This window comes from Leptosomus discolor, chromosome 22 (assembly GCF_034619465.1).
Source record: "Leptosomus discolor isolate bLepDis1 chromosome 22, bLepDis1.hap2, whole genome shotgun sequence".
NCBI lineage: Eukaryota > Metazoa > Chordata > Aves > Leptosomiformes > Leptosomidae > Leptosomus > Leptosomus discolor.
Genome location: NC_141412.1, coordinates 7,391,164 through 7,413,939, shown reverse-complemented (window position 1 = coordinate 7,413,939; position 22,776 = coordinate 7,391,164). Strand labels below are relative to the sequence as shown.

The 22,776-nt window shown below is 52.5% G+C and overlaps 1 protein-coding gene across 3 annotated transcripts in view; it reads right to left on the bottom strand.

The window, feature by feature from the left end:
• KIRREL3 (kirre like nephrin family adhesion molecule 3) overlaps positions 1–22,776 on the bottom strand; it is a 116,258-nt gene that overhangs the window by 81,957 nt on the left and 11,525 nt on the right. For all 3 annotated transcript variants that reach the window (XM_086476795.1, XM_086476796.1, XM_086476797.1), the window contains exons 2-3: positions 10,115–10,264; positions 8,293–8,442 (exon numbers count right to left, since the gene is read on the bottom strand). In XM_086476795.1, the coding sequence (XP_086332921.1) occupies positions 8,293–8,442; positions 10,115–10,264 (300 nt within the window). The remainder of the gene's footprint in view (positions 1–8,292; positions 8,443–10,114; positions 10,265–22,776) is intronic.

The following is a 22,776-nucleotide window of genomic DNA, read 5'->3' as shown; positions in this document are numbered from 1 at the left end:
GGTGAAAGGCATCAGCGCACTTGCCGGGGAAGGATGCTCCATCGGCGCTTCCCAACGGGAGACGACTGAGGCAGGGCCAGGCGACACTCAGGGACGCGATGAAGAGCAGGGCTTGATCCCAGGTGCTGGGGACGGGCAGTCCCGAGCACCCGAGGGACCAGAACCCAACGATATTTCATTTCCACTCATCGTGACAAGCGGAAGGGATGGAGTTGGAAACCTCTGATGTGTCATAGGTCTGAGCCCTGGCCTTTAATCCACGTTCCTACTGACCTGCGAGCAGTGGCTTATAAAGGTTCTGCAACATTTAAAGGAACAAGGTTTTTCCTAGTTCCTGACTTTTTTTTTTTTTCCTTTTTTTTTTTTTCTTTCATTTTCCCCAGCCTCTCATAAGTTGCAGCCTCTTGCTTGCCCAGGGGAGATCTTCCATTTAGCTACATTTTCCTTTCTCATTTCATGCTGTAATGGAGATTCATCACAGGTGTTAAATCCATAATTTGCCGTGAATCCCTTGTCTCTCTTGTTGAGCATGTCAGAGGAACCCGATAGTGCGGCTTCATGCCTGCCCCGAAGGGAAAGCCTCAGCCTAATTCCCAGGAGTGGGGAGGAGGCTGGAAAGAGGGGTCCTGGATAGGTCATCCAATGCTACGCCTACGCTTGCCACCTCAAGCGGTCCCTCGCTTGGGACTTATCACCGAAAGCGGTTCCTTTAGGTCCTGTGCATTCACAGCCGTGTCTGGGGTACCGCCTCCTACACCTCACTGAAGCTCAGCACCCCCGTCATCGCCTAGTACTGCCAAACCAAGCCACCTACTAGGGAATTCGGGACGTGCTCACCTCACGGCGCCTTCTAACACCAGCCTCGGCAGCGACCGCACGGAGCCTGTGGCCAAAACTCTTCGCACGCCCCAGGAAGGAAGCCCTGGCCCAAGGCAGACGTGGGAGGCAGCGGGGTGGCTGCTGTCATCCCAAATGAACTTCAGATATCTGCATGATCAGCTCCTAATCTGAGCACGCCAGGCAGCTTTTAACATCAAAAAAAGAGTAACAGCCCCTTCCAGGGGGCCACTTGTCCAACCTCTACCTCAGCACGAGACGAATATCCCAGGGCAGGGGAGGTTATTTGCTTATCGGTTACAAAGGACATCCACAGGCGAGTCACGAGGACGTGGCTATCCAGTTTTGAAGGCCAAGCTGAGCTAAAAGGAACGCCACAGTCCCAAACCCACCCCTACCCTACCATCAGATAGGAAGCTGACGTCCATCAGACAGGCTGGCAGATGCTTCAGAAGCAAACGCCGCTCGGAAACGTCAGGAAGAGCTAGCATCGCGACGGATTTGTAACAAGAAGCGAGATTCATCACCAGCCTTTTCTCTGCAACGACCTGGCCGGGACGCTGGTTGCTGCTGGGACTGTACTGGGAAGCCCGAACTCCATCGTGGCTCGCAGAACAGCTCAGCAACAGGCCCAGCGGGCGCAAGGAGCAGGGGTGAGATGCAAAAAACCAGCCTGGGAGAGGGGCTGGCAGAGCTCTGAGAGCCAAGAAACCGCATCCCTCCAGGCTGGCCACGTGCAGAGAGCCGGGGTGGGCAGCCTCCAGCAGGAACACCTCAACCAGCCGCTTCACACATCCTTTCCCAAAGCGTTTTCCCCACGTTGGCGGCTGGCCCTGCCCCTGCCGAGCCTCGGGCTTGTTTTTCATTAGGAGGGGGATCGATAAGGAAGCGGGGGCTGTCGCTCAGGTGATGTCGTGCTTCGAGGGCCTCATTCTTCTCTGCCAGCTGACAAGGGGAGAGGGAGTCAATACTTTTGGCAGGTCACTAACAACCCACCAAGCTCCCGGCGGCGACAGCTCCCCCGGCTGAGCAGCCTACAGGGGTGCAGCTGGGGGAGCTCTGCCTCGGCCGGCAAGAGGGAGCAAAGCGCGGCGCGACTTGCACGGGGCCGCTCGGACGCGAGATGCCAGCGACCCCGAAGGGCATCAAGCAGAGGAATCTCCCCCCTCCGTGGGCATCGCACGGAGCAGGAGCCATTCGACGGAGTCCACGGCACGGAGGGGAAAAGCTCGCGCGAGGCAGAGGGAGCGCCGCTTCCCGGCTGCCTTGGGTGAACGCGGGGAGGATTTGGGGGCGAGACGCGGCGAGGTTTGCACCCAGAGCAGACGAGCGACGAGCACAGCAGGACGGAGGGATTCGGACGCACCCCCTCCATCATTTCCGAGCAACTTCACGGCCCTCAGAGCCGGGAGGAATTGCTCCCGGCTCCTGCGTGAGGGGCAGGGAGGTGGGCAGAGCCAGCAAGCGGGTGAAGGGACGCAGCCACCGCCGCATCTGCAGGGATGACGGAGAATCGGGAAGGTTTTTTTATCAGCTCTACGCGCTTCGCATCCATCAGGTCGGCACAGGCCAGCAGACTCCGCGTAGAGAAGCCAAATGCTCCGTGTTTGATAAAAAACACGGGTCAGGCCCTCCTCGCATCAAGACAAGAAATCACAGATCGGCGCAAGAATCCCAACATTAATCATTTCTAACCACGTCTCTTCCTATTTACTCTGTGGTCCTTCAGTCTTCAGCATTCAGGTTGCGGCTCGGAGGATATAAGCAAGGTGAAGTTTGATGGGAGAGGTGCTGGGAGACCAAGCGATACAGTTCAAAGAAAACTGATGGGCTTTCCAGGCGCACGAACCTTCCTTCAGGATTCGAGCCTGGCTCTGAGGCGCCGAAGGCGAGCTGTTAATGTACGTACAGAACAAGGTAACTCCCACGGTATCACCTAACCCTTTTCTTACCTTCCCCCCTCCATATTCCCGGAATCAGAAAAGTTGTTATTCTACAGCAACGAGGCTGACGGAGCCCGAGGACAGGTCCTGACCAGCTTTTCACCCCCGCAGCCAGCCAACATGGGCTTCGTGGGGACACAAGGGAATCAATTTTCCCTGTCTCCTTCAAAGCAAGGAGAGCGGAGCTCGTGCGGATGCTGCCCTGCTGTCCTCCTCCAGACAGGCAGGGTGCAAGCCCCTCGGAAACGGGGGAAGGAAAGCGCTTCCCCGACACTCAGGTGAAACCCAGTTTGGGAAGACCCATCCCTAGAGCTGAGTTTTTAGCATATGGTACCTCTCTTCGATCTGGTTTTCCAGCTCTAGACTTTAAGAGGCAGAGGCTGCTTTTCACCCTGAGTTTGTACAGCATCAAGTACCCAAGACCCTGGTTTTGCCTGGTCAAGCCCGGGGAGAGACCTTCCCACCCCAGGATGCTAGCAAGGAAACCCATCCACCCTCTGCTAGCAAAAGGAGCCGGCTCAGAGCGCTGTAAACTTAAGCTGCTCAGACATGACATCAAATATTTAGGTTATTTGGGATTTGTGCTCGATTGTTTGATGTTTCCGTTTCATTCTCAGTAGACCCAGTTGCTATTTTGCCACTGAAAATATTCCCAGCAGAAAATGCAGCTTCGTGAAGACCCAAACTTTTTCAAGGAGAAGAGACTGTCTGGAAGAAAATAATCACGTTTTCATCACTTCTTTTTTTTTTTTTTTGTTCTGAACTGACATCCTGACTCTTACATGGTTTAGGCTGAATTTCGCATTCAGAGAATTGAACTCTGTTAGAAAGTACGGAAAAAAAAATACTTGAGATGGTTCCAGGCTGAACTGTTTCTGGATTTGAGACACCACCTAGTCCACATTTTCTCACTGCAGCTCGGCATTACAAACAAATATTGAAAAATGGCTTTTCCCAGGCCGTAGCCTCTTTATTTTCTGATCAAACTCTGCTAAAGAGCAGGAAAGCTGGGAAACACAGATGTGTCAAGCTGCCAGCGATCATTTTGGTGATGGAAATAGCTTACTCTGCTCTGCAGGGGAGGACTGGAAAGATTAGGCTAGAAAGAGACATCGGAATAAAATAAAAAAGCAGAAAAGGGTCGTGATTGAACGCGAATGCACTTGACACCTAGGCGACCCTTTTCTCCGGGCTTGAGCCATCTTAAAAGACAGGAGGCTCTCACTTCAAATTAGCTTAATCTGTAGCATTAAATAATTCATGTTGATTTAAGAAAGCTTTATTTCTAATGGGACACACATGGAGGCAGAGTTAATATTAAAAGAGGCCACGGAGTGGGAGGAGACAGGGAATTAGGCTATAAAAGGTGAACGTACAAGTTAATTGCCTATCAATTATTCACCTAAAGTCGCTGCAAGTAGCTCCTCTGCCTCCTTCCCCACACCCCAACGGTCCTCTCGCCCTGGTTGTCACGAAGTCGCCACCGGCATATCTCTGGGAGCGACCCTTTCCCTGCGCCGAGCCGCAGAGCCAGCGGCGTACCGGAGCTCGCCGCGACGGCCCGTGGTACAAGGCGGGGCTGGAGGCGTCGCATCTCGTGCCGGGGAGCCAGGAGAGGCTCAGCATGCTCCCGCCAACGCGCCAGCGAAGGAGAGCATCCACCCAGCTTCCCCAGCACCTCGCCGTCCATCTCCTTCGCTTGACCTGGGCTCCTCCACCCTCCCGGCACCGCGGGTCCTGCCCACCCCCGGCCATCGCGGGCCGAGGCTTCGCAACGCCGCTGCCCGACCGGCACGGCGAGCCGGGGCTCCCCTCTTCCCCTCCCCTCTCCTCCCTCCCGGGGAAGCCAACGCGCTCTTCAAAGTCTCTCCTCGCTTGGTTGCCTTCGAGATGTGGGAACTCAACGCTAATTAACGTGTCTGCAAATCCCAGCTCGGCTGGCGGGGCCTCGAATTCGTTCACGGTCCCCCGAGTGCAGAAGGATCCACGAGCTAGCCCGCTGGCTCCTTAAACTACACGGCTGGCAGATGCATATTTTAACAACACACATCTGTTGGCTATATAATCTCTTGTATTTGCCCTCCCTGCTCCGAGCTTTGATGGAAGACCGGAGGGAACTCTCCAGTGGTTACAGCCAAAGTGTTTGCTTTGCAATTTCGCTCGATTGCTGTCTGATTTTATTTTTAAATTTCTCCAAGTCCTAATCAGGCTCTTACTTTATTTAATTAATACCCCGGCTTAGTTAAATAGATCATAAATTAAGAAGCTCTGCCATTAAAGATGTACCAGGTAGCAAATAGCCCTCCAGTGGCTTCCCAAAGCCCGCCTGGCTTGGGCTCCCCTGCCAAACTGCTTCCCTGACATCCTTTGCTTGCAGAAAACGTGGATGTCTCTGTATCTCCCACATCCCATCTCCTCAGCTTTAGCCGCTGCAGCCTTCCCCGTTGGGCAGATGGCCCTAGGAGAGTGAGCAGAGGCTGCTTCCCCGGACAATTTGGGCAACGGTGGGAGGGAAGGCGAGGGAGACGTGGAGAAAGGGGGTCCTTCAGCTTCGGGGTGGGTTAGCTGGGTCCCCAAGCGATATTTGTCCCTGAGAGTTTACAAATAAAAAAGATTTTCCCCCGATGCTGCTGACACCAACAGGCTCATCTGTTTGAATGTCTGGACTTCCAAGGCTATGGAATGATCTGTTCCACTACATTTAACCATGTAGATTTGAAAACAATGTGACAAAACCTTAAATATTTAATTAAAATACGGTGTAGCTCTGCATCTGAGCAGAGAAGTAGGAGGCATCAGCCCCATAAAGCTGTTGTCAGACATGAATGACAGCAGTTGGAAACTGAATTGGGAGGCATTAGGGGATTTCTTGATACCAAGGAAGTGGAAAAGCTGGCAAGAACAGACAAGGCAGCACCGACCCATGCAAAAAAAAAAAAAAAAGGAAAAAAACCCCAGGCAAGGTATTTTCCAGAGACAAGGCTGGGGAGCGATCGAGCAGGACGGGGCTCCCCAGAACTGCCTCCAACACCCCCCGCTGGCTGACGAGCCCCTCGAGTCGTTGGCCAACCCTGCAGCAGGCGGCGGGCTCCCTGCCACGGGAGCCTCCCAGCTCTGCTCTAGCTGCGACAAACCGTCCCCTCGAGAGCTGCGAGGTTCGCCCGCGGAACCAGGGGTGGTTTAGGGATCCCCCCCTGCCTAGGCGATGCCTGCACCCCGAGGTGAAGCTGGGCAGACTGGGATGAAGGAACGCCCCACAAGCCTCCTCTTGGCAGCTTGGGCAGCCTGTCACATCCCTTCCTAACGCAGCGAGATGAAACCTGGGAGAACAACGTCCCTCCGGAGAGGCCTGCTTAGCTCACGACTAAAGCAGGCTCGCCGAGTCGGCGCAGGATCCGAAGAGGAGGAACGCGGGCACCGCTGGCGGCACTGCACCTCTGAACCCACCATTCTCCTGCACAACCACGCGCTCTCCCTCCCGAACGGACGCTGAGCTTAGCTCCACGCACTGCACGCCGTCAGGGGCCAGCGCTGGCTCTTGACACGCGGGCTGTTGGAGGCATCTACTCCTCACGTGCCGTTTCGACCCCCCTCGCCTTGGGCGGGCTAAAACGCAGACCGCAGATCACGCGTGACAACGGCCACCTCGGCCACCAGGACACACCGTCCTACCGCGAAGGTATCCAGCTGTGAGCTGCTGGCCGCTAACGCCCTCCCAGCCCCTTTTCCCAGGCCGCGGATCATCACCTGCACCTCCCCAACCAGCCTTAAACTTCCCCAGAACATCCGCCTAAATACATCTAAAGCGCAAGACGTGCTACCGACGGGCTGCAAAGCCCCGTTTTCCTATCGACCGGGCGCAAGTTGAACGCGCTATAACTTTAATTTTCTTAAAAGGAAAACGCTCTGCAAATATAAGTTGCTGAACATCTTAGGTAAATGTACCAATTAGCAACTACCATGTATATTCACATAAACATTAACTACCATCTATTCAACACATTCCATAACCCCAAAGATAATAACGATTTCCTTTTGATCCATAAAAACATCGCTCTGCTCAATCAACGCTTTGCAGCAGCTCTGAGCTCTGACGTCCGCCCGTGCGCCCTGGGACTAAATTAGTTTTGAAATCTTTAGCTCTAATTAAATAACATTATTTCTTTTGTCTGGCTCCAGCAACGTCGTCTGCCTTCACAGCAGAAGGAGGGAGGCCAGGCGAAGGAGGGGAAGGCGACACAGCTTGCAGAGGGTGTCGGTGAGCCAGAAAGCCCCCCTGACAGCCGCGCTCTGCTTTCCGATTCATTTGCAGGCTTCTTTCATGTATGGGCACATGTCAGAGCTCTGAGCTGCTGCAAAGGGTTGATTGAGCAGAAGGATGGATCAAAAGAAAATCATCATTATCTTCAGGGTCAGGGAAGGAAGAGATGGCAGTTGTGCCAGTTTGGGGGTAGGGTACTTTGTAGGGTTGCGGAGAGAGGAAAACAAACGCAGGGGAAATGACAAACCAGAAATTAGAACTCGGTTTTGCAGTGGTACGTGGACGCCTTCAACCAGAACTAGTACCTTAATTCACTTTTTTTTATTGGCTGCTGAAGACTAATTAGCATTGATCTGACTAAAAGGGCTAAAACTCCTGGTTTGGAGCTTTCCTTTAAGATTTTTCTCCCTGAAAATTATCTAGGGGGGGAAAAAAAAACGAGACCAACAGCAAAAAACCAAACTCAAACTTCAATTTAAACACAATTAAAGGGGTAAATAGTTTCACTTTGGGGGTCGAAAAATCAGGATGTATCTGGGAACAAAACAGATCGGTTTTCGTCAAGAAAAACACCATTTTCATTAACTTCTCTGAGGCCACGGCCCTTCTGGGAAGTCTCAGTGACGCAGCGCGCCCTCTCCCAGCTCTCCTGAGAAGCACTCGCAACCCCTTTGCCAGCCTGTCACCACAGCCCTTTACCTTTGCCGGCGCTACTCTCCCATCTCCCACCCAAAAAGGGTCTTCCCAAGGTTCTTGGGAACAGTCTTCTGTTTGCAAAGCCCATGCAACATCCTCCTGCGTTGCTCATGGGAAAGATTAATTACCAAGAAACGCACGATGCTAAAAGGTACGTATGAAAACAGACAGTATGAAGACAGTAGGAAAACCAGCCTTTCCTCCAGCGGCAGAGTCCTCCTGGTCCTGCTGCCGAACGGCGTTGCGGCAAGGGTAAGCCGTATCGAACTGACGGCACCGACGCTCTTCATACCCTTAAATTTATGCACGTACACTCTTGCATTGGCACCTATGTTTGCAGAGCTGAAGTGCCCGATATTTTGTGCCTGTATTCCTCACCCCAGAATCGCTGCGCTCCCTGAACAGCTTCCTTTGCTACCGCTCTCAGGAGCAAGATGCGCCTCCATCGCTCTCACGACGGATTTGTTTCCAGTCCTCTTGATTTAGCAGCAAAACGTGTTGTGTCAAGAAGCAAAAAGAAAAGGCAAACAACCGCCAATATGACGCGGGACTCACCGAGAACGGTCAGCCGGGCAGGTCTGGATCGGATGGCCGCTTGAATGGCCTGACATTCATAGACGGCGTCATCTTGGAGATCGGCTCTCAGGATTTTCAAGTGATGCTCTCCAGACAGATGGTCTCCTACGACCAGATAGCGTGGATAACCTGCAGAAGGCAAAGCACGAGTCAGGAGGCAGCTGGACCTGCCCACGGATGAAGAGTAGAGAGCGTGGATCCAGAGCCCCGGCCGACCCGCAGCGAACACCCAAACGGCTTCATCCCTTCCGTGGCAGCCAGCCCCCAAAGAGCGAGAGAGGGCTCTTCCAAATTCAGGGGAGAAACTACAGGTTTTGCCCTAAGAGTTCAGAAAAGAAGCGCTGATGAAGGAGCCAAAATCCCTAGGAAAAGGGGCAAGCCCTTCCATTAAGAAATCCACCGCCTCTGGCTCCTCTGAGACCCGTCGCAGGATTTCCTTAACTCCTAAAGCGAGCTGTGCACGTGCTTGTGGCGAAACCCTGGCATACCTCCACTATTGGGTCTGTGTGAAGGTTGGGCAGGGGTCTGCGGGGGTACCGACAGCCCCGAGGAGCCTGCCCTGAGTTTTGAGACCTCTGAAGCACCACGGAAGGAAGGCTGCCGTCAGCCCATCCTTCCCGGCGCCGGTGATTAATGCGCTGGGTAACGCCGGCAGCCTGGCACGCTCTGGTGTTTTTGTTGTTCCACAAGCTATCAACAGCAGGATTTGCTCTCCTGAACCGCGAGAAATACAAATGATGGGTTTGTTTGTATTTAGCTAATTAGATGACTGGCTGAGCTGGTATCATGCGAGCTGGCAGTTCCTCTTGCTTAAAGCAGCCCCAGCTCCGTTAATTGTGGAAGTCATTCACATAAGCTACATACTTCAGCGGAGCTGTTGTTACCCAGTCGTGTTGCAAGGTCTGGTACGGAAAGCTCAGCTCTCTAATATATGTAAAAGTTGTGGCACAGAGCTCTGAAAGAGTTGAAGAGGGGGCTGCTCGCTCAGGCAAGTCTGAGAAGCGAGTAATTATACGTATTGGAAAGGAAAACAGAGAAGAGCGGGGTCCCTGGAGGCCAAGGAACACGAATCCTCCCTTGGTTTCTGAACGCTGCTGCTTGACTTGGAGAAAAACCCTCTCGGGTCTCCCGTGCTCTGCAGAAGTCGAGCAGCGGCACCGCCACGCGTGCGCAACCCTTGCTGTGCTCGGGGGGACGAGGCTGCGGCTCCTGGAAGGGCTGGGTGCCCTGCCAGGTTTCTGGCTTTCGAGCAAACACTCTGTTAGTCATGTGAAATATTTCACTAAAAACCTAATATTTTCCAGCAAAACAGAGATAATGAGCTGCATCACTTCACGACTGTTCCGGAGTGTTTGCCAGTTACAACAAGCCCTCAATCACAATGCGTGCGTGGGATTAAGTAACGAGAAGCCTGGGGAACTTCATCACCAAACTATAGTTCCCCAAAAGGACAGTTTAAGGAAGCCACAAGTACTTGTGGGCTCCGGTGGGTTGCAAGAAACAGAGGTTTTCCGGGTTTTTCTTGAGAATGCCAAAACAGGCACTTTCACCACTTACAAACCACTTCAGCCTGCACTTTGGCAACGTGACGTTTGTTTCCAGAAGTCAACCGAAACCAAAGCGAAGCTTTCCAAAGGGTCTTCTCTTTTGTTTATTCCAAGTTTCAACGCTCGGCTGGAAGGTTTGGGAGCTGAATTCTCAAAATACTTATTCTCAAAATAAATATCGTGGCTGCACCCACGGGGCTGGGGAGGGAGAGCTGCCATTTTCCTTGTGGAGGTAGGGTAGTATCGCGACTTACTTGAGAGATCCCGTCCGACGCCAAGGGCGAGCCCGTCTTTAATCCACAGCACGATGCCATTGTACTCGGGGATGGCGCACAGCAGCGTCACGGGCTGCCCCGCGATCACCACCTGGTCCTGGGGCTGCTGCGTGAAGGAGGATGCTTGACCTGGAGAGGGGGAACAAGAGGGAGGGAGAAGGCTGTCAGCTCCGGGATGCAACAGCCTCGGGTGCTCCTGCCACAGCACAAACCCGAGGCTGAATTCTGCGGCTCTTAATTACTTGATTCCTTATTGCCCCCTCATAGAGTCAAAAATTTGCAGTGTTTTTTTCCCTCCTGGAGAAAAAAAAAAAAAGATACAGCAAAGAGCTACCAGGCATTTCCTCTAACTATTTTATGCCAAATTGGGGTGCCAGTGTTTTACCAGCACGATCAACAGACAGAAAAGCAGCAGTCTTTCGGGAAGCAGCAATATTTTGTGTTACTCCTAGTACAAGATGTTGGTTCCCTGCTTCTGAGCCTCTGGTTCAGCACTGCCTTTTGCCAAAGTTTCACTCTCAAACCCACCAAAGGCATCCAACCCCAACGAGCCAAGCTCTTAAGCACGACACCTACCCCCTTGGTTGACGCAGAGGGACCAAGTGCGGTGGTTTATCACCTCCCTCCTCGCCCTTCCCCACCCTGAATGCTGCAAGGACAATGCAGAGCCCTCGGGTCATCTCCTGCCACGGTGAGATGTCTCACACCTCAGGTGTGAGATGGAACTTCTCATTTTCAGCAGAAAGCACTCGGAGGCAGGATAAACTCTTTCACATCAGAGTTTGCTAAGCGCTGGCATTGCGTTTGATTTCCACTCTTTGAAATGCATCACCATGCCTTGGCTTTGCCATCACCGAAAAACATTCCAAGTGTTAAATCCTTCTATTTCTGTTTCTTTCCAAAACGGAGCGCTCTGGCTTTCAATCAGGCAAGGTGGGAAACCAGGGGGCCCACACAGCACATCCCTGTGGTTCCACAGAGATCAGGGCACGGGGCAGCACAGTGCCAGACCACCCCCTCCGTTCTCGTAAAGAAAATAGGAAAAGCAAGAACAAACGCTGACAAAGCGGCCCTAAACCAGCGAGGTAAGTGCCACAGTCCAGCGCTGGAAGGTCCTAAACGTGAAGCCGTTATCTGCCGGTACCTGGACACCTCGTGAGCACTGTCCTTTGTGTCGGTTATTTGCAGAGCATCCGAATTGCTCTATCGCTTCGCCAGCGCTTGAAGTCTTGCTCTTACTCTGGATATAGGGGAGGTCTGAACCAGAGGGGAGCTGGGAGAAAAGCAGAAGGGCTGGATTGCGACTCGCCGTATCCCCTGAGGGGTTTTCAAGAGCAGGAGCCTTGCTGGGTGTGAATTATCGCCCTGCAACAGGCACGGAATGAAAGCCCACCCCCCTCAGCCGAACGTCAGCTCAGCACCCAGCGTCGTACCGGCCTGAAGAAAAAAAGTTCCTCTTTAAAAATCAAGTTGTTGACCCAGGACAGTCTCCCCGTGACCCACCCTAAATCAAGCCCATCCTGATTTACATCAACTCCATTTAATCATTGACTGAGGATTAATCCTAAACCAAGGTTAAGCGTGACACGAGTTCTCGCAGCTAAACTCGTTTCCAAATGAGCCGTTAGGCCTCGCCTACAGGGCAGAGCTACAAAGGTCCATCATTTTCCAACTGGTGCAGCTAAACCAAAGGAAACCCCAACTTGAGCGCTTATATTTCAATTTAATTTATTGTAGCTTGATGTAAACTTGCTGAAGATGCAGGGGGAAGAGCAGAGCTGTCCTTTCCAGATTTCCACGGGTTTCCACACATCAGGTTAAAAAGCCCCGCCGAAATTTTTGCAAAGCTCCCTGCAGCGCCCAAGCGCACCTCGAGCACCGTATCCCCGCGTATTTCGGAGGTCCTGGCTCTCCCAGCACCCACGTATTTGCAAGGAAACCTGATTTTCATCACAGGCGCTGCGTGAGGTTTATTCCAGAGGAGATTCCAGTGCTTTCTGCTGCGAGAGACTTGCTGAAGTCACGGTGGCCTCTGAGACCAGCAGAAACCCTCACTATGCTGAACTAAGATTTAAAAATTGGGTTTTCAAAGGGAATACTAATCAGCCCTCTATTTTATTCGGGATCATTAAGGACAAGCACTATTAAGGCACTAGGGAAAAGCAGGGATGAGAGAGAAAATTAGGAAAAGAAGTAGGAAAAAAGGGAGCATTTTGCTTCGCTGTTTTTTAGTTTTCTAGGTTGTTTTTTTTTTTTTTTAATATATATTTTCCACCTGCTAACTATGTTTTCACAGCTCACTCCATAATCTTGACAATTCTCAAGGCAAGCCCGGCAAGCGGGGACAGCGTTGGGACGCAGCAATAACCCAAAAAGATTGTTTTATCGGCGAGAGTTATCAGGTTGTCAGCTGGGAGCTGCAAGAGTCGTAATGAGAAAGCAGAAGCACAAAGTGGTGTCCATGCCCTCTGAAAAATGTCCATTAAGCAGAAGCTTCATTTAGTAATTGCTGTTGGAAACAAAGCCCTTTTTAGGGTGGTTTTTTTTCCTTTTCTTCTTTTTTATTTTGCTTCTTGATTTGTTTTAGAGAGCAGCTGATGGCCATGGAAAATCAGAGCAGAAACATGGCATATGTCTCCTGTCTTTTCCTTCCCTCTGTTTGTTCAGTGTGAAAAATTGTCACTTGAAACCACTATTTTTTTTGTCCAAGGCTCCAGCTCAGCTACAAACAGCTCCGACTCAGTCACAGGAGCGACGGAGGAAAGGACCTTAAGAGCATTACCTGGCCCAGTCCCCGCTCCACGGCAGGATCATCTCTCCCTAAATCACAGATAAAAAAAAAAAAAAAAAAAAGACACAAAAAAAGTACTGAAGGCAGAGCTCAACCGGCTTTCAAATCAGCTTAAAGTCTGATTACTGGGTTTAACTGGGTTTGCAAGATCAGAGGCCTGTCCACGTTACAGCTTTCAGCTGTCTTTATGCCTTAATGTCAAATGAACGAGTAATTTGCAGAAAAGTTTTAAGGGAGATAAGGTGCTTGACAGAAAATAACTGAAAACGGGGAGCTTGGGAGAGGGTGATTTACAAATGCAGGTCAAGCGGTTTCAGCTACAAGAAAATGGGCTGAAACACATCAGTCGGGTACTTTTCTCGTGAACGTTTACAACGTTATTACAAAACGGCGCTTTGATTTCAAAGCAGGGTGGTTCGGCGCCAAGAACAAAACGAAACAAGCCCTTCAACGATCAGGCAAGATGCTGTCGGTCAACTGGACATTTCCCATTCTCTCCCCTTTCCATTAAATAGCCAACATCCCCCCGGGTTTTAACTATAACCTGGCTGCTGAAATCCTTGCGGAGATGGAGTTCAGACCGCACAAGCCCACCCAAGAGCCCAGGCAAGGTACCCCGCCCCAGCCACCCACCATCTCACCTCCTACAGCACCTTCTTGCCGCACAAAAGGAACCCAGGTTGTGGTTTTGGGAAGAGCTCCTCTGCCCTGCGGCAGCAACCGCAAACCGCAGGGAGGCAGAGCCACGCGTACAAGTCCCCCCAGCCCCAAGCGTAGTCCTCTTATTTCCACACCCCATTTTCCCCCACTTTTCAAGCGTAAAGCCTTGGCATACTTTCAAAGAACGAACCCAACTGAGGCTTGGCTTCCCGCAAGTATCGCCGGGAGCTGCTTGGCGCCGCCTCTGCCCCCGCCAAGAGCATCCACGCGAGCGTCTTCTGCTACTCACCCAGCAGAGAGGAGACGCACCGAGCAGAAGCAAAGATTAGGACTCCGAACTCACAGTGGATTTTTTTCTTTTTTAAAAATAAATGCAAATGGATACGTAAATGAGATGCCAACCATGCCCCTTGGCCACGCTCCAGAGCGATGGCAAAGTCCTGCCCGCACTCTCAAGCTGCCCTTCCGCGGGATGGTGTCAGCCGCAGGTCGCCCCGCTATTGTAGGTGGGGGCTTTGGTGTCAAGAGGAGGCGCGAGAGGCTCTTGATCTCGGAGCCTCGTCTTCTCCCGGTGGCTGGCTTTGCTTCGCTCCCTGAGGAGCTATTTACGCTGCCAGGCGACCGCGTGACCTGTTTTCTGGCCCTGTCTTCCTGGAGAAAGGCTCTCTAAGACAAAAGCGGGGGACACTTCTCGCAGCTATTGAGATCCTCAACGGCAGGAACAAAAAATGGGAGAAGAAAGGACCCACCATGAACGGCGAGCAGGCAATAACACTAACCTTGCTTTCAAAAAAAAAAAAATCACAGGCAGGATCCTTATGAAGTCACAAGCATGTCACAAAAGCATAACAAAAAAAAAAAAGAGGGGGGGAAAAAAGAAAAGAGAGAACCCCTTTAGAACTCTTTCTGCTTCCTTAATGGTTTTTGCACCTGTGGCTCCTGTTTTTCAGTGTTCCTCTGTAATGTTGCCTTGTTCTTTCAAACAAAGGCTGAGACTCGGCTATGTTTGTGACTTCCAAGGGAAATCACGCCGCCAGCGCCGTGGCGTTCCTTTTCAGAGAAGCCCCAACACCCACTCGTGGCGAGAGGGCCCCCAAAATCCCAATTTACCACCAGAAAACGGAGGGAGACACCGACACGACGACATCGCCAGTGTCACGCAGCAGGACCTTGAAACTCCTTCCGTCGCCAAAGCCTGAACCAGCGACCGGCTTCCCAAGCTCTCTGAAGACCGAAATCTGTTTGCACGAGTTCTTGCCTGAATTATTTCGGCTCGCAGCCTCCTGTGTAAAAACCAGCCTGCCTGCAGACAACTCGCTGCGAGAAGAGAAGAGGCAACTGGGAAGAGCAGATAGTTAAATTTTCATTACCCAAGAGAAGTGAGTATTGTAGTAAGAAGCAAGGGACTTACAGAGGGAACAATGACTCATTAGAAATGGAGACACTGTGGCTCCTTTTATGTAAGCGGAGCTTTGAATTTCCATTGTGTTCTGAAAAGAATTAGTCCTTTTTGTCGAGGAGAGGACAGAAGTGGCGAAGGAGGACTATGAAGCTCCTCTTAAAAATATTACTGCTCAGAAGTGAAAGGCCCAGTGATTAAGAGCAGTGGGACGCTCGCCTTGTCCCTCAATGCGGAGAGCTCATCCTTCCCTCCGTTGGGAGCCAGCGTGGCGGGAGGATGACCAAGGGGCTGCTGCGCGACAGCCTAGAGCCTACCCACCTCTGAAGGGTCCCCTCCTCAGACCAAGCAGATCCTGACGCCAAGTCACGGCATTTCAGCCCAGCGCAGGGGCTGGTTTCTCGTTCCGTGGCGCCTGGAGACGGGGCCGTCTCTTGACCACGGAGAGGAGCGGGAAGGGAGGGCGGAGACGGCTGCGCGCCCACGCCTTCCCGACGGGCGAGGGCTCGTCTCCGCACCACCCCACGCAGCTTCTGCTCTCGATCCCGCGGCAAAGGGGCTGGTTCTCAGCGCTCGACTCCAACGAGTCCTCTTCTCCGAGGCAAGGACAACGAGCTCCCTGCAGAAGGCCCCCTGCCCTTGAAAACCCCCGCCCGCATTGATTTTCTTTTTTTGGATGAGGAGGAAAAGCAAGCAGACAAAAGCATTGCATTATTTACAAAGCTCGCTGGGATTGTCAGTCACGGGGAAGCGCCGTGCAAACAGGGAGAGGCACGGCTGCTCCTTACCTGCCTGCCTCCCCGGGGAGAGATGCCACCCAGCTCGGCCGCGGGGTCACGTGCAAGCTCCGGCTGAGCACAGCGCCCGTGGAGCGGGAAGGAAAGGGACAGCCAAGCGTCCCCAGGGATCCCCCCAAAAGGCAAGCTTTTCTTGCACCTTCGGAGAAGCAGAAGGCCTGTGGCTCCCCAGACAGGAGCAGAGGAATTGCACCGGAGACGTGGAGCAGCATCTCCAAGGGAGGGCCACTTGTTGGTGACGGCCAGAGCCACGTCCTCTACTGCCTTTCCGCTTCATAGAAGAAAAAAGAAAGCTAGTTCGAGTTTGTCCCTTGTATAAGCTTTCCATTATTTTATTTCGTTCCCTTTGGGGGGGAAAAAAAAAAAAATAAATACCTGTTTGAACAAAAATGTCAGTTTGGCCTTTTTTTAGTTTGACTGCGTAAGTCCGGCTCACGTGGCTTCTGTACACTTGGTGCTGCTGAATTATTCAGTTTGAAAAGGGGAAAAGCAAAAAAAAAAACCACAAGAGCGCAACACCCTTCAGTCAAGGGATGAATCATCCGTACGGGAAGGCAAGCGGGAGCCTGCGTCTCCCTGACCAGCTTAGCTGTATGACCTGGCATCGGACACGTCCCCTCTCCTAGGGCGAAGCGGGGAGCTGAGCTCAAACCTTGCTCACCCACCGAGGGAGATGGAACCCACTTTCCCCTTGAAGCACCCCAACAAGCAAAGCCCTCTCCACTCCAAAGCCACGGAGGGGACGGAGCAGCCTGCATCTGGGTGACACCAAAGCCAAAACGATCCTGGGGGCAGGAAGCACCCCAAGAATCGCAGCACCAACAGCCAGATGAAGTTGAAGCTTGGCCTCTGCCTAACCCTTTGCCTCCCACCTGCGCGAGCCTGCGTCGCCCTCCCGCACGCCTGAGCTCATCCCACGGTGACGCCAGGTATTTTCCTAATGCTGCGTAGAGACGAAACATCAGCATCCCACTGCGTCCACTAAGTAGCTTCAAAGAGGAGACAGGGAAATTTTGAATAAGATATTAGACCTTTTCGAAATCTTTTTTGTCTATTAGTCACACAGGCAAGAGATCTGAACTATCGAGTATTCCACTCGCTTTGATACCCCCGTGAAATCCCAGCACTGCTTTCAAAGTCACTGCGAGTAGTTTGATCAGCCATGCAGAAAGGGCTTAAATGTCATCGTCTGCTCTGTTATTAGCTACCAATCGGGGAAGGTATAAGAGTATACTTACCGTAGGATATTTATTAGCAACCTCCTCCCAGCTTCGAGAATTACCTCTTGTGAGATTAAAACGCCTGTTCTCGGTAGCTGCACTGATAGAAAACAAACTAATGTGCTGCACCACGGAATCAAAAATAAGCTGTCCCCAAAGAGCGGCGTTCGAGTGACCTTACGGACTGGACTGCACTGAATATTCAGCCTGCGAACGGATGGCTCCTGGCTGTTCTGCTTTAACAACCTCCCGTGTACCTGCTGCCCAGATAAAGCCGGGCTCGTAGGAAGCAGCATTATCTACCAGACAAGCTGACAGAGCCAGAAAAAAACCCAACAACCCAAAACCAAGCCAACAAAACAACCAGATGAGCTTTGGGGCGCACAGGACTTTTCCTGGGTTGGAGATAGAAGCAGCAAACGGAACGTGGCGGCTTTTTTTTTTGTGCCAGCAGGGTTTGCTCTTGCGGCAGAGAAGCAGGTGAGGCTTCGCAGCGGGGCAGCAGCGGAATGGAAGGGTCAGCGGAGGCCAAAGCTCGTCGTGTGGCTAAAGCGAAGGGCGGTGAGAAGCGGGGTGTGCGCCTCCCCGCACCCTGGGCTGCTGCAGTGACCCCGCCGTCGGGGCCAAGGCGAGCTACAAGCTCCGAGCCTCCTGCCAAGGCCGCTTGGGGCACAGGGGCGACCCCTGTTCTCGCTAGAAACCAGGGCGACAGCACCACGAGCTGTTTCGAAGGCGCTGGAGACCCCGGGCACAGCGCTGATGGGCATCCCTCGCTCGAGCCAGGAGACGTTTCGCTCTCGGGAGCGGAGGAGGGGGGGGGGGGGGGAAGAGATTTCCTCGCATTGATCCACCCGGAGGCCCCAGCTCCCGCTGAAAATTGCCAACGACTCTCAGAAATATTTTGTTATCTGCGCTCCCGAGGAACCTGTCGCAGAATAATAAATTACCATTTGCTCCTCTGTCAAGGCGTAGCTGTCCTGGCACGGCTCCACAGCGGCCAGACTGACGGGCTCACGAGGGAGCTGAGAAGAAGAAAAGGGGACGCTTCGGTAACTCCAGCCCCAGCCAGCTTTCTCCGTGGCAACTACAGCTGCTTTTCGGATGCTAACTAGTTGTGGCTGACAAACCGCGCTGGGAAAGGGGGCGGCGGGTCCTCGGCTGCAGGAGGCTTCCTACAGATGCTCTTGGGACCGCAAACCACCCACTTTAATCCACAAAAATGGAACTTTTCCTTCTCCAGTAACAGCTGATGCTCCAACGAGTTGGCAGCAGGCTGCCCCCCAAAGTCTCCTGGATAAAATCCTCATGGACTTTATCCCTCGTGACCTTCCGAAATCTCTCAGGTGATGCCCCGCAGCCCTGGATGACATTCACTCTGGGGCGCACCCCCTGAGCCCACCCTTCAATCCCAGATCAGGGCTGCTCTTTTGAAACACAATCCTATAAATCTCATCTCATCTTTGAGTTAGAGGGCACACAGGACATTCGTCTGTGAAAAAAAAAACCCGAGAAGGGTGAATAATCCATTTCACAAACGATTTGGAGATTTCAAAGTCTGGCTCTGCTCCCAGGAAGAGCGGCAACTGGAAGTTGTGCAGTCTACAGGGTGGAAAATTAGACCAAAGAGCTCGCCTTGGGTCGCACTGTTTCACTTCCATCCTCGTTTTTCAAACCCTGTTATCGCACGCTTCGAGGCTCAGAGAGAAACCAGAATGAAGATTCACCTCAGAACAGAAAACGCAGATATTTAATACCAAAATTACTGAAAGCCTCTGCTCCTGCTCAAAATAATTCTGCGTTTAAGCAGTCTCGCTACAGGTCGGCGAGACGTTACGGCCACCGTATAGACTGGAGCATTCACGCAAAGCGTGGTTGAACAAGTCTCTCCACAGGACTCTGTCGCCAGCTTTGCAGGCGCCTAAATTGCCACCACACAAGATGCCCTCCGACAGATGCCTGCCCCGAGCGAGAAACGCCTGCATTGGGTACCAAACCACACGTATCGAGGTAGGAAAAGGCAAGAACAAATCTTACTGTTGCCCTGAAACGCTGAGAGGCCACTGTCTGCATGAAACATGGACTGTGCTGCTTCTGGGGGAGCTCCCGGCCAGATTAGCCACGTAATATTACAGATTTGCCGAGTCCTCGCTCCAGCTCCCGGTTGTTTAGCCGAGTCAAGAAGCAGGGCGAGACTGCTCCAGGTTGTGCTGCGTGAATTACCGAGCCTGAAGATGAAGTGGAAGGAGAATTAGCAGGTTTCTGCTGTAATGGTTGGTTGTTTGGATTTTTCCAAGCGGAAATGATTGTAAATATGTACACTTTTTTGGGTTTTTTTTTAAACATGCAAGATTCACATTTAGAATTAAAACAAATTATTCTGAAGAACAGCCTAAAGTGAAGCATATGCAACACACAAAACCAAAAAGTGGCAGGAAAGAGACGGAAGGAGGTAAGAGATGCTAAGATGAACAGACAGGGAGCAGGTCATTGGTCGAGCAGGGAATGTTTCACACACGTGCCCATCCTCGTTACCTGAGGAAGGTGCTTAAAGACTCACGGACTTCTCTATCTCATCAAAAAAGCCCAATAAAAGCTCCCCTCCCCCAAAAACCATTGCTGCCATCGTACCCAGAGAAACGCCTAGAAAGTGCATTTATCCACTGCTCAGCCATCGCGGAGGCGGCCGGTGACCTGCGCCGCTGCCTACAACAACTGGCTCCTGCTTTTTGCCTGGGTTTTACCCACTAAAGCCAAGAGCCGTGAAAAATGAGAGGAAACGTGAATTCAGACAATATTTATAGCCCTGCAACTGCTTTATCAACCCCCGGGCACCCTCGGGAGAAGCCCCGGGGAAGGGGCTGTGCCTGGCCGCTGCTAACAGACCCGGCCGCTCCTCTGCTTTATTGCTGGAGGAGCAGGGAAGCGTCGGAAAGGGGCTCAAAAGTATTTAAACACCAGACTTGGCCGTTTGTTTTGTGACTAGCTCCTTTCTCAGCGGTCCCCCACCGCAGAGTGAATGGCTTGCTTGTGCAACACCCCAGTCCAAGAGAAGATTAGCACCTTCCAGCCTGCTGAGTTAATTAGCAGGTAATGAGAGATGCTCATCAATAAACTCAGCTGTTTCTGAACCCCCCTCCTGGGTTGAGCCTCCATGACTGCAGGACGTAGGAAGCTTTCCACCCCTGACAAGCTCCATGTGGCTCACTTCAGACATGATGCTCTCTCTCACCCTGGAGCAGCCCGAGCCCTGGCCCTGTGCAGGGAGGCAAAACCCCGTGAGAGCTCCCACAAACCGGCACAGCAACAAACCTCCTTTTCATTCAGGTTTTCGGGGAAGACCCGGGGGAGATGTTTTTCCATCTGGTTTCCAGCAGGTAGTGTGAAGCTAGGAGTCAAAATGAAAGGAGCTTCACTATTCTAGTATTACCCCATCTTACAGCAGAAACCTCTCTCCAAGGATTCCCCTGCTCTTGGCACCCCACGAGTCCACAGCTGGGGATAGAAACCCACGAAAGGAGGAAAAAAACCCCAAGCAACCAAACAGAAAAAGCTTCTTCTTGCAGCTTCAAGCACAGCAAACCCCAAATGCAAGTCCCTTCTTGGGCTAAAATCCTGAGGAACAGGGATAGAAAAGTCCCCAAACTAGCAACAGCCTGCGCCACCTCCGTTTCTGACTTGAGGAAAAGCTTCCTGCCTTCGGCAAGGCAGGGACATAACCTGTTTAAGGCTTTAGAGAGAGACACATAAGCATCACCATAATTTTTAAGAAGCAATGTGCAACACAGCGCCTTACGGACTCCTATAAATTACTTGGCACCCGGCTGCCAGCTCAGCCTAAGCTCGATATTGCCTGCAGTAATTATTTGGATCAAATGCAGTTTATCTGCTTCATATTTGTGTTTCTGTGCTCTCTGGTAACTTATAAATGTCATTGCAGTGTTTATTTGTTATAATGAAACTTAATGACGTTTGAAACCAATGGCTGTGGCTGTGGGCTGCAGGTTTGAAGTAATCTCTTCATCTCAGGAGCAGGAGGCCCAAAGATAACATTAAATCACCCTATAGGAAAGGAAGATGTATGCAGACAGATATTCAGGCCTGTGTATTATTCATTGGAGAGATGACTAGCAATGAGCCACAGCGCCTAAGGCTACGGGCTCAAAGCATTGTCACCCAGCGCAGGCAAATGTTCCCGTCCGAGGGGAACTAGTTGTCAAGCCGTAAGCCCCAACGCCTCTCAATCTGTTTTATTAAACCTTCTAAGGCATGCTGGGGCGGCTCGGTGCGAGATGCCCGCGCAAAACGCCTGGCAGGGAAGGAACGAGGTGGGGCCGCTGTAAAACAAAGCCGAGCTGGGTAGGAGAGAGGGAGAAAGCGCCTTTGCCAGGCTTCAGAAGGGGCTGGGGAGCACAGCGCGGCAGCAGGGCGGCTTGGCAGCGGCGGTACCCCGTCTCGGCCGGGTGCCTGATGCTGAAGGCTGTTCTCCTTCCACGCCAGACCCGGCATAAACTTTTCTTGCCTTTGCTTCAGGCGCTGCTCCTTGTTCTCCCTTCTTCTGAATAATTTCCTCCCTTGGTTTCTATCGCTGCGTGTATTTATAGACTCTGGTCGTGTCTCCCCTTGAGCCTCCTCCAGACTATATAAATCTACCTCCTCCAGTCTCTCCTCTTACAACCTGCTCTCTAATCCCTGGGCCATTCCTGCCCCCGCAGTTCGTATTCTCCCCGGCTTTGCTCCACGCTCCCCAGGCTGCGGGGACCAGCGCCACACACGACGCTCCGGTGCCAGTCGCCTCCCAGCCCGCGCGGAGCCGCGCGATTACCTGCGATGCCTTAGTACCTCGGGAGCTGCCGAAGCAAAATGCCCACGGCAACAGCCAGGAACATCTTTCCCCAAGCTCCCCTCCTTGCTGTCAGGAGCGAGGAGGTGCCCAGGACAGCCGGCATCAAAAGCAGCTTTAACCCCTGCAGCACAAACCCAGCCGCTGGTTTTGGAGCCGCTTCCCTTAACACCGGCGCCGTGGGGCCAAGGCTGATGCTGCCGCACCTCCCGGCCATCAAAGGCTCAGTACACACCGGGCCGGGTTTCTCAGGAGTAAAGAAATCACATCATTAACCCCTTCCCCACTCGGGCAGGGGGACTTTAAGGTCTCTGGGAAAACAGACCCCAAGTGTCAGTTCAGTGAAGTTTGGCTTTTTGTCTTCACCCGCTTCTCCTGCGCGAGGTCGGAAGGTCCGGCAGCGGCAAAGGCAGCCGTCTGTCCTCAGCAGCACGGCTTCTTCCTTTTGGTCTGAACCCAGGCAATGGCAGAGACTCCTCCTGCAGCGCCAGGAACCTGCCCGCCTCCCGAGGCTGCTGTGCCAACCCGCTCCAGAGCCCTAACCAACCCTGGGAACGCCAATGTCTGGAGTTTCCGTCATTTCACGTGATTTTGAGGGACTGTTTCCACCCTGAGGAACAGCAGATGGAGTCCATCTGCCACCTCTGGCCCCGCCACCACCGAAGGTCCCGGCCCCGCCACAAGAGGCTCTCCAGGACAGCCGCTTTGGGGACGTGCAGCACAAGGGGGCCATTCCTAGAGACGTCATAGAATACCACATCGGAGGGGACCTCAAGGATCATCTGGTCCAACCTTTTTTGGTGAAAGCACAGCCCAGCACCCTGCCCAGATGAATCTTAAGTGTCCAACATTGGTCAAAGGCTACGAGCAAACGCCTGTCAACGCACTATTTACCAACCAACAGGAAAGGGAAAAAGCCTGGGTAACTTATTTA